The sequence below is a fragment of the Lates calcarifer genome, linkage group LG10 (assembly GCF_001640805.2).
Source record: "Lates calcarifer isolate ASB-BC8 linkage group LG10, TLL_Latcal_v3, whole genome shotgun sequence".
NCBI lineage: Eukaryota > Metazoa > Chordata > Actinopteri > Centropomidae > Lates > Lates calcarifer.
Genome location: NC_066842.1, coordinates 24,355,947 through 24,367,361, shown reverse-complemented (window position 1 = coordinate 24,367,361; position 11,415 = coordinate 24,355,947). Strand labels below are relative to the sequence as shown.

The 11,415-nt window shown below is 38.7% G+C and overlaps 3 protein-coding genes across 3 annotated transcripts; 2 read left to right on the top strand and 1 right to left on the bottom strand.

Moving 5' to 3' along the window:
• Positions 1–928: 928 nt before the first annotated feature.
• Positions 929–2,090, top strand: LOC108902333 (protein preY, mitochondrial). Its single transcript, XM_018704183.2, has 2 exons — positions 929–1,200; positions 1,943–2,090. Exons 1-2 carry the CDS (start codon positions 998–1,000, stop codon positions 2,085–2,087), a joined length of 348 nt encoding a protein of 115 aa, XP_018559699.1. The 5' UTR covers positions 929–997; the 3' UTR covers positions 2,088–2,090.
• A 234-nt stretch (positions 2,091–2,324) lies between these two features.
• On the top strand, positions 2,325–3,052 carry zgc:162634 (uncharacterized protein LOC555881 homolog). Its single transcript, XM_018704184.2, has one exon. The coding sequence runs from the start codon at positions 2,330–2,332 to the stop codon at positions 2,540–2,542; it is 213 nt and encodes a 70-aa protein (XP_018559700.1). The 5' UTR covers positions 2,325–2,329; the 3' UTR covers positions 2,543–3,052.
• A 142-nt stretch (positions 3,053–3,194) lies between these two features.
• On the bottom strand, positions 3,195–6,921 carry si:ch211-176l24.4 (uncharacterized). The gene is made up of 2 exons (XM_018704180.2): positions 5,348–6,921; positions 3,195–4,070 (listed from the first exon to the last, which is right to left on the bottom strand). Exons 1-2 carry the CDS (start codon positions 6,878–6,880, stop codon positions 3,936–3,938), a joined length of 1,668 nt encoding a protein of 555 aa, XP_018559696.2. The 5' UTR covers positions 6,881–6,921; the 3' UTR covers positions 3,195–3,935.
• Positions 6,922–11,415: the final 4,494 nt, after the last annotated feature.

Here is an 11,415-nt window from a genome sequence, read left to right as displayed (position 1 = left end):
TGCTCATTAAAAGCCAATATAAACAGAAATATTAAAAATGCAACCATATTGTTTTCTAAAAACTGTTTTCTTTCCTTTTCTATACATTGTGTGGTTCATACTGTATGGATGGTGTACTGCTGAGCGAGGTTGTGTTCCAAGACTGGAAGTTTTAGTTTTTTGTTGTTACAAATATCAGTGTGATTTGATATAATAAATAAAAGGAAAGAAGAACTATATTAGCAGATCTTGTACTAAGTATTACAGCTAGAAACATTTTAAAACAAGTTTGGGTCCTGCCAATAAAGTCTCAGAGCAATAACTTGAGTTATATGAATGGGGGAATGCATTCTGCCGTAGCTGGCACCTGGCTCCCTGACAATATTTAATATTATAGATATAACCTGCTGGGAAATCATGTTCAGGACAACTGTGGGGCTTAAATGAAACTACAATTCAAACAGTGACTGCTGTAATATTCACAAAAATGTACTTCTATTAGTTTTGACCACAGCAAATTATATTTATATTCTGGGAAATTTGACCACAATACTGAAGGATATTACTCAAATAAAAGGTGCGATTGATTAAGGATAGCAATGAATGGAAGCAATGCAGTGGTTGTTATAGTCTAGCTGATCAGATTAATACAAATCATATTGGTGTAGTGCCTTTCATATTCTGGTTCTATTCTGGTCAGATCACGCATGTAAATTAGCTTTAACTGAATAGTGCAACACTACCACCCTGTGGACAAACTGAAATAGTGGAGACATAGTGGAGTCTCCAAGTGATATTTATGACTATAATAACAATGATACTTAATGTCTTACATAATATTATTTCATAATTTATGAAATAGGTAACTGGAACGGTCGTTAATACTTTTTTTCAAAGAGAAGTCAATAAGCGGAACTTTTGACAACCGTTTACAGGAAGGGGACTCATATATCAGTTACACGGGTTAAAAAAATCTCTTCCTGTTAGAGTGTTTGCTCTCTTACTGAGTGGTTTGGTCATGTTTCGCAATGTTTTTAATAAGCTGGTGACAGAAACAGTTCATGTTCACCGCTATGTAAAACACGCGCCTTTAATTCAGCAGGTAACACCCTCGTCTGTGTTTGTTCGGAGTTTTACCGATGTGAAGGACGACGTGCAACAGCCTTTCGACACCTCACTTCTTGAATTCCTTGTATGTCCGCTGTCGAAGAGACCTCTAAGGTAATATAGACATACCCAACAGACTAACTACATGTGATTTTTTGAAGCGGTCACGATGGGAAACTCTTTATATATTGTTGCTCCGCGCCATCCCTTATTAAGTATTCTGTAGGACCTTAGTCTCATCATTTCATCCCAGGTCCCACGCCCAGCTGAGCAGTTCTAGCTGCAGCACAAAAACTCAAGCAGGTCACTGAAACACGCGTCCTATTTTTTTTTTTTCTTACTAGAGTCAAGTATTGAACAAAAACTGATGGCTTGAAAAAAATATTGTCTAGAAACAGAATTGCACACATCTGACCACCAGTTTCACCACTTCCACGCGAGCAAGTGTCTAAATTGTGTATGGTCACAATTTTAGGTAACGGCTATTAAAATATGATACAGTATGTAAACGAGGTCGCCAAAAATGTTCCCTATCTTAACACTATCGAGTCACTATTTTTTGTCATTTCTATCTGAATACGCTAAACCTGTACTGTAGCAATATAGTTGAATCGTATTTAAAAATGTAGTTTAACACCTATTACGGTCAAATGGAACACATCTAATTCCCTCTGGGTAGTAGAAGTCAGGTGTTAGGGGACTGACTGATGACGACTTCAGCTGCAGCTGTCATTTTTTATACTTTAAAAGGTGATAAACATGACATACTGAGAAAAATGTATTTATTTTGAAGGTACTTAAGTATTATTCAGAACAGTGTTCATCCCAAGAATTATGTTGCTCTTGTCCCTCCCAGATATGAGGCTAAGACCAATGAGTTGATCAATGAGGAGCTTGGTATCGCCTATCCCATCACTGACGGCATCCCCAACATGATCCCTCAGGAAGCCAGAGTCATCCAGAAAGACAAAGACACCTTGACCACACCAACACAAGAATAGAAGCACCATCACAACAAAACCAACCAAAGCAAAACTGCTGTTCTACATACTGTTGGACTGAATGAGACAGTACTTCTCTAACTCTGTAACTGGATCCCACTCAGCTCAAATGTTATATTGTCTTGCTGCACAGTGAGGACTTTTACTTCTTTCCAGTCACTTGTGTAAAGGTGAATGTGATACATAACATCATTTATATTTATTTAATCCAACAATACACTGATCAGAACCCATTGACAAGTATGTTTTCCCTGTCCATGATGGTGGGACTGGTCCCAGTAGTGTCCCTCTTTGGTTTGTTCTACTCTGCTGCGGTGGATGAGAATTTCCCCCAAGGCTGTACCAGCAGCAACAGTCTGTGTTTCTACAGTCTGCTGCTGCCAGTCACCATCCCTGTCTATGTCTTCTTCCACCTCTGGAGCTGGATGGGACTCAAGCTCTTTAGACACAACTAGGCTGTTTTGACTTCATTCTGTTAAAAACAAATATTTACCCGAGAACACTTCAACACCGATTAAAACACCTACTGGTGATGTACATCGCACTTCTGTGCACTTTTTATTACTTGGTAATCAAAGGTATCAATGGGTGGTTTGACATCACGTCAGCATATTACAAACACAGGTGCAATGAAGCTTAATAGCAGGAACTGCTGTTACTTTCTCCACGAACAATAGAATAAAATGCTATAATATAATTGTGATACCTATCGAAGCATGGCAGAACTAGACAAGCTGAACTATATTCCAAAACAGGCATGAGCAGCTACGGGTGGATTGATCAGCTTCAACAGTTATTACTGGTAGGGTTTTTTGTTGTTTGTTTGGATTTTTTTTTCTTCTTTTGAATTGTGGTAATCTGTGTGCTTCACAGACAGACAGACTGTTGACAAGTTTTGTAGCTTATGCTACCTACTTTGATGTAGTTCCTATTGTTTGAATAAAAACAGATGCTTAACTTACAAAGCTTATTTTTGTGTATGTCATGGAAAACTGCATATACTGTAATCACTGCTGGAAGTGAAATGGCAGAGAATGATGCTGCATAAGGTAATATTGTAAATTGGAAGAAAAAAAACACATATTTAAACACAGGGTATCTTAACAGATTGTACAGCAAGTAAACCGCAGTAAATAAAAGCAAATTGATAAGACATTTTTCATACAGAACAATAACAAAGCTCTTAACTACAATTTGGTGTCACAAAGTTTTCTGAAAAAAAATCAAACTGTCCCAGAAACTGATATTTAAAGGAGGAATTAGCAAACAAACCCATGAGTGCTTAAACCCCTGTACCAACATTGAAGAAACATCGAACTTGAAAATCCAAGCAATTTACAAACACAGAAAGAGGTGTTGGTTCAGCTATGATAATTATGGAAGACTAGTTTGTAGTGCTGTTAAACTGTACTGCATTATACAGAGAGTTTCTGCTATTTAGCCTGCCCTCATCAATATAAATCAGGTGGCCAAAATAATAAAAACATCACCACAAACTGTAGCCTCCAAAATGACCAAAAAGTTGATCAGCACCTCTCTAAAACAGTTTCAACACCAAGTGAACATAATTACCCCTGTGAAGGTAGAATTTATTGTAGGACTGCTGTGTACAGTGCATTAGTTTAAGTTAGGCGTGCCTAATAAACTGCCAACTGACTGTATATCTTAAAGGGAGTGACAGTTTGAAGGTCACACCTTGTTGGATTTTATTCACCTGCCAACCCTGCACGAGGTGATGGAACTCCTGCTCCACACCTTGAATTGTGTCTTGAACGAGGTAGAATGTGGCAACCACTAAGTGCCAGCTTAAGTGTGGAGAAGTCTTCATTTCCATCCTTCCTTATGACCTCAGAGGCCCTTCCTGCTTTTCATTTCTCTGCCCTGAGCAAGTTTCATCAGTGGAGACTCAGGTCTGAGAGACAGTCCCTCTCCTTTTGTTTTGAAAAAGAAGGACTCGTTGAGTTTCATCTGCACCACTTTGACCTGAAGTCAAACAAAAAGTCATTTGTTACTGAACAATTCCTTTATAGCAAATTATCATGATTAACACAAAAATCTTTTTTGTTTCCTCTCAACAGTTTGAAGGAAAAGGGAACAGACCAAAACATGAGCAGACTAAGCACCAAGCCCAGTGGTTCTTACTGAAAATGTATCTTTAAAATTGGGCCATTATGTATGTGTATATGTAGTTCCAAATTTAAAAAGGCCCAGTAATTTCCTTAAGGGCTGGTCACTAGTTTTTAGCAAATGTAATTAAAAAATGAGTAAATAGTGCAGTTGTCAACAATTAAGATCAAAGTAGCTGACATATTGTACATGAATGTATATGTAATTTGTCATGCTAGAAGATTACATTCATACAATGAATGATAAACAGCAGTGCCCTGTCTTATTTATTGTTGAAGCATAGTTGTTGTCATAGAAACTTTTTTGTCAGCACCCCATTCCCTGTTTGTGTTAGAGATGCAAATCAATTATTTCAATTAGACAGTTACTTGGTCATATTTGTTTGGATTACAAGAGTCTTGTGTTTACACTACCTACAGCACATTTATGAAGAAGAGTTCTGATGCAAACTATGAAAGGGGAACTTCAGCTTTTGCTCTGGGATCAAATATTTTTGTTGCAAGGATGGATTTGGCTGCTATTTGAAATAATGCAGTTTTTTGGGACTATTTTCAGCGGCAGAGTAATACACATTAGCTAGTGTTTACTGCACAGCAGCAGGATGGTGTGTGTGACCCAGACACAAAATAAACTACAGTGCCTGTGTTTGTTGTAATCAAAGTCAAGCAGTGCAACAATGTGGCTCACTAACATTTTTAATAGATCTCGACAACAATGGAGCCTTTGGTACATATGAGTCTGAATATTTGATTTGTATATTTGAGGTTTGGTATATACAGACAAAATATGTTAGTGGGGTCAATTCATTTTTAGTTTAAAGCTTTTGAGAGGGTTTGTTGGAAATAAGAAAAATACAGAATATTTCCAGCCTTATTCTTAAGTGTAGTGATGAAATACTGGTTAGATTCTCAACAGTTCTGCACATCACTCATTAGGTCAGTCATCACTCATCTTTTTAGGTATTGGTATCTTTTTGCCCTGTACGACTGATTGGATTCAGAGGAAAAAAATGATGACAGATGTGATCATTGAAGATTGTGTGAGACAAAATTTACAAAGATTACAGATATTTGGTGGCTGTATGGGTCAGTGTAACCACAATGAATAGTGGGTAGAGGACTGTGTGGTATCACCTGGGCCAGGTCCAGCTTGCCAGTGCAACAGTGGGGTTCGTTGTCTTCACTGGAGGTTGTTGTGTCTACAGACTTGAGCTCAGACTCTGACTGGGGGCTTGGAGTTGTTTTGCCTTTATTCTGTGCACTGACAGAACGTTCCTTAGGCTCCTTCTTTACCTCTACATCCTTAATGTCTGTAGAACAAGATGGATGCAGGCTGGGGTCTTTGTGACCATTACCTTTTATTTTGTCTGGCAGAGATAACAGTTTCTGGTTACTGTGCTTTTCTTCATCTGTTCTGGCCCTCTGTGGCAGGCTCAGGTCCAAAGGTTTTAAGTTTTCGAAACATGCAGTCACTCTACTTTTTTGGCAGAAGCTCAGGTAGGAGGAGAGTTCCGTGGTGAAGAAGTTTTCTGTCTGTGTGGAAATCGTTGCTTTTGACCTGTAGGGAAGCAGGGAAGTTTCATCTGTGTTTAGAAGACATGAAGGAGAATGCTGGCTGGAAGTATAGGAGTGTGTCTTTGATTTTGCAATATTCAGGGAGGGCTTTACCACAAATGGATCATCCAGGTAAGGATTCACTACCACAGAATTTACATGTATGAGAGTGGGAACTTTTTTCTCCTCAACGAGATTTGTGTTTAACTCCATCTGTTTCTGAAAAGACAAAGTTTCGTTCTTAGAACTCTGCTGTGCTGGGTGCAACCACTCTTCTTCTTCTGTGAGGACTATCTGTATTGTCTTTGGCCTCTGGAGGTGGTCTTTTGCTGTTTTGTGATGCTGATGTAAATGTGAGTCCTGTACATGTGTGTCAGATCCTTCATGTTTTATCTGAGCCCCAGATGGGTGCAGCCCCCCTTCTGGTGGTGTGATTGGTGGAGGAGTTGTAATAACAGCTTTATCACTGGCTTGATCACTGGAAGGTTCAGAAAGTGATGTCCTGAACATCCTCTGTGTGATAAAAAGGTCCTGGCTGTTTATATCATCACTGGTGCATTGAGTGTCATTATCATGTGACTGACCCTGGTTGTGCTCTGTCACTGTGACTTGTGAACAACTCTCACTGTCTCTCACAGCTTGTTTCTCTGAGAGGATATTCTCTTGGGGTGATGAAGAGACAAATTTAGGACGTTTGACATGGATGAAGCCTGGTGATAAATCAAACACCACTTTCTTTTTTCTTTTGGTTTTCTTTTTTAAATCTTGAGTCAGGTGATCAGCCTTTAGTTTTTCAGTGCTGCAGGGTTGCGAAGATTCAGGTTTTGATTTTACAGTAGGGCCAGATGCACCTGAGTAACCCTGTATGAATACAGAACTATCAGATAACCCTAAAGACCATTTCCTTTTCTTTTCTCTCTTCTTTTCCTTCCTTCCTTCCATTTCTTCTTTGAATTTTGAGTTTTTTTTCTTCTTTTTCTTCTGAATGCTCTCATCATTTTTCACGGTAATGTTGTTTTTGTGTTTTACACATTTTTTGTTCTTTTTTCTTTTTCTTTTCCCAGGTGAAATCAAAGACTCCCAAAAGAAGTCTCCCTCTTCACAGTCACTCATGACTCTGTAAAAAAGAAAAAGAAATTAATCTGACCTATGAATAGATGAGTACACAAATGTTACACTAATAGTAAAAGCAAACTGGATTATGTTTTTTTTAAAAAACAGATTTTACAATCTCTGTTTTATTACAGTAATCATACACACAGCTCATCAATAAGATCTGAGGCTAAAGGAAATACACATTAGGTGTCATGTTTTTGCATTTTCAAGCTTGACCTTTCTTAAACACTTTGTTAACTGGCAGACAGAAAATCCTGCTTGGATATATGTAATATTTAGTGAGTCTTCATAGTAGTCCACTGTTTCTCTTTGCTCTTTGTTTGGATGTCTGTTTTATGCACATTATGAATTACAGATGTAATCCATATAAGCATGTAAATAAAACCGCAAGACACTTATTCTTGGTATCATCTTACAACAGCGCTAACAGGGTGATATATTGTGATAACCAATCGGTGCGAACTATTTTAGTACGTATTTGTTCTTACACAGTTTGTGCTGTAGTTTACTTGGTCAAAGTTAATTTCAATAATCTGCGACGTTTTTCATGTCACTTTAGGCGGCGTGAAAAAATCTTTTAGCTAACAGAGGAAACGGACACCGGACACGACTTAGAACGTTAATGTTCTAATGCGAATCTGCAACAATGTAACTATTGAGAGTAAGAGGTGACTTGGGGAAACGACTGCATGGAGGTAAAATGGTTTACAATTGTGCGATACATTTTCCAGGTTTTCGCAGTTTTGTGAGGTTAACCTCAGAGCTGAAAATTACTGCTAGTCGCAATAACCTACTGTCCTATTAAACATACGTTTTCGCGGGTCAAAAGGTAACTTCTTTTGACCTTACACCAAAAAGTTACTTCGACCCATGTCCTACAGGCTGTTATATTACATGTAATCATACGAATCCTCTTTTTGCAATAACTTAATAATTACCTCAAAGTAGAATCAAGTCCAGTGGACAAACGCAACATCAGAGACACCGTCTCTGCCGCCTAAAATTCATGTTGCGTTCAGGTACTTCTGGTAAGGCTGGATCTACTAGAGAAATCGTTTTTTGTTTTTTTTAAGTAGATGTTTATTTAAGGGACAATGTGTGAGGAAATTTGAAGAATAAGGAACACATTTATTCGCAGTCTATTTTTGTATAAATTCAAAGTTAATATAAAAAGCAAACATAAAAATGATCAGGTCTCAAGCATGTTTTATCCAAATATACAAAGCCTAGGCTATGAATGTAAATAGGATATAACGTTTTAATAAGTCATGACTAATCTATAAAATTATTACGGAAAAATAAGGTGAGGAATTTTGCTGTTTAAAATCACAAACGTCAAATTGTCATCTCAGCTTTAAATCAAAGGCCGTAAATGCAACATATTGCCAAATGAAACATCCTTTATTCGTCCATTCATTGGTTACACACACAGTATGCGCAACAATGATTTAGCAGAAACGACGTCACCGACAGTCGGTTGATGGCTTTTCCTGGCTTCCCCTTCTAAATGCAAAAGTTCGAGTAGGCTCTTTCAGTCTCACAGATGTATTTGAAATTTTGATGGGTCATATGTTTATTTGCAGTTAAAGTATTTTTGATAGCGCGCCAATACAGCATGGGATCTGAGTAGTCTGTTGATTAGTGAAGCTAAAGGTCATTGTCCTAGATAAAATGTGTGGCTTTTGTCAAGTCAAGTCAGATTTTATTTATATATATAATATAATATATATTATTGTCGTATCATGGGTTGAGCTGCATCATGGGAGCAGCAGGAGACTCTCCAGCTCTGGAGGCAGAACCCTGCAGTGAGAGACAGTAGCAGAGAGAGAGAGAGAAGCACAGCCTGGGCAGTAATGTGCTTGAGGGAAGAACACACAGTTAAAGTGATGCAGCGATATTAAGACGGTTTATAGTAATCTCGTCAGCAGAACATCATTGAGAACATTTAATAACTACTAAGCTTAACTGATGCATTGAGACTGACCCAACCCGCTGAAGGAAAAATGGTAGGGAGGTTGTTCCAGAGGAAGGGGGCCTGATAGGAGAAGGCCCTGCAGCCTGCTGACTTCTTTTTAACTCTGGGGACAGACAGCAGCCCTGCACTCTGAGAATACAGAGCACAGGAGGGAATATAAGGGTTAAGAAGCTCAGACAGGTATAAGGGGGCTAGCCCATTTAGAATTTTATAAGTCATTAAGAGAACTTTAAAGTCTGATCTAACATGAACAGGGAGCCAATGAAGGGAGGCTAAAACTGGAGTAATATGGTCAAACTTTCTCGATTTGGTTAGCATGCTAGCTGCAGCATTCTGAACCATTTGCAGACTTTTAGTGCTAGCACACGGTAGTCCTGAAAGCAAAACATTACAATAATCCAGTCTAGAAGAAACAAAGGCATGGACTAGAATTTCAGCGTCTGCCATGGAAAGAAAAGACCGAATCCTAGCTATATTGCGTAGGTGAAAAAAGGCGGTCTTTGTAATGTCTTTAATATGCTGATCGAAGGAAAGAGTACGATCAAGTGTGACACCCAGATTTTTGGCTGTTGTACTTTGAGAGATAACACAGTTGTCAAGGGATATAGTTACATGATCGAACTGGTGTCTATATCGTGCTGGGCCAATAACCAGCATTTCAGTTTTGTCTGAATTGAGCAGAAGGAGAATATAAAAAGCAAGAATATAAAAAGCAGATAACAACATATATCAAAAATGAAAATTAATCATGAAATATGGCCAAGAGGAGAAATATAAAGAGAGAAAAGCAGGAGGCCAAGAACAGAACCCTGGGGTACTCCATATTTCACATCAGAAAAGGCTGACACAGTGTTATTACAAGAGACACACTGAGTTCTGTCAGATAAATAAGATTTTAACCAGCTGAGGGCCAGGCCAGAGATTCCAAATCTATTTTCCAGTCGGTCCATGAGTATACGGTGGTCTACAGTATCAAAGGCTGCACTAAGATCAAGTAATATGAGCAGAGAGGTGGAATCTGAATCCAGAGAGAGTAGCAGATCATTTACTACTTTAGCAAGTGCTGTTTCAGTAGAGTGAAAGGCCCTAAAAGCAGACTGATACGGTTCAAATAGATTATTATCAGCTAAATGAGCTGAAAGCTGCTGATACACCACTTTTTCTAGTATTTTAGAGAAGAATGGGAGATTTGAGACAGGCCAATAGTTACCTAAAGACCCAGGATCAAGGTGTGGTTTCTTAAGTAAAGGTTTAACCACAGCTGTTTTAAAGCTAGAAGGAACAGTGCCAGTCGTCAATGATAGATTCACAATATTCAGCACTGCAGGGCCCAAGACTGGCCAGAGATCTTTGGAGAGTTTACCTGGTAAAGGGTCAAAAAGGCAAGTGGTGGGTTTAGAAGCTAGTACTATCTTAGATAATGAATCAAGACATACAGTGTCAAAATTCATCAGAGCAGAAACTCTCTGAGACTCAGTGTGATGCTCAGCTGGTTCTGCAGCAGATGCCAGAGAAAATGAACTGATTTTTAATCTAATCTCATCAACTTTACTGCAGAAAAAATTCTGAAACTCATGAGCAGTAAAGGGTGAGCAGCTAGGAGGCGGCTGCTTTTTAGTGAGTTTAGCTACAGTGTCAAAAAGAAATCTAGGATTATGTTTATTGATATTGATTAAGTTTGAAAAATATGCTGCTCTGGTGGTAGACAGTGCACGCTTATATTCCAAAACACCCTGGTGCCACTGGAGATACAGAGCTTCTGATTTGGATTTACATCATCTGCGCTCCAATTTCCAACAGGCCTGCTTCAGAGCACGTGTGTCATCTGTGAACCAGGGAGTGGACCTCTTTGGCTGTTTAATTTTAGTGGTGAGAGGTGCAACTGAATCAAGGAGACTAGACAAGGTTTTATTTAAATCCCTGGTACAGTTATCAACAGAACCAATTGCTGTCGTAAAAGGGGCCAGGACCTCTGGTAGTTGCTCACTAAGAACAGTTAAAGTTGCGGGACCTATGTGTCTGGTGGAAGATATATTAGAGACAATTTTAGGGGGACAGACTAGAGTTGCATCAAATTTGATAAGAAAATGATCGGAGATAACCGATGTGACAGGAGAGATGGTCAGATTAGACACCTCTATCCCACGGGAAAGAATCAGGTCTAGAGTGTTACCACCACAGTGAGTAGGTTCATGTACAGACTGTGTGAACCCAAAAGTATCAATAAGTGCCAAAAAAGCTATATTTAAAGGATCAGAGGCCTTATTTAGGTGAATGTTAAAGTCACCCATAATTAGGATATCATCACTATATGTGACAAGACATGATAAAAAATTTCCAAATTCATCTAAAAACTGTGAGTAGGGGCCAGGTGGTCTGTAAAGTACCACAAGGTGGAGTGGTTGCAATCTATTTCCCTGGTCATGGGGATCGGAAGCTACTGGAGAAGGTTTCAATACTACAGCCTCGAAGGAGTTAAAAGTGACATTAAGAGTTGAGGTTAGACCAAAGAAAGACTTATAAATTAAAGCGACGCCCCCACCTTTTTTCATAGCCT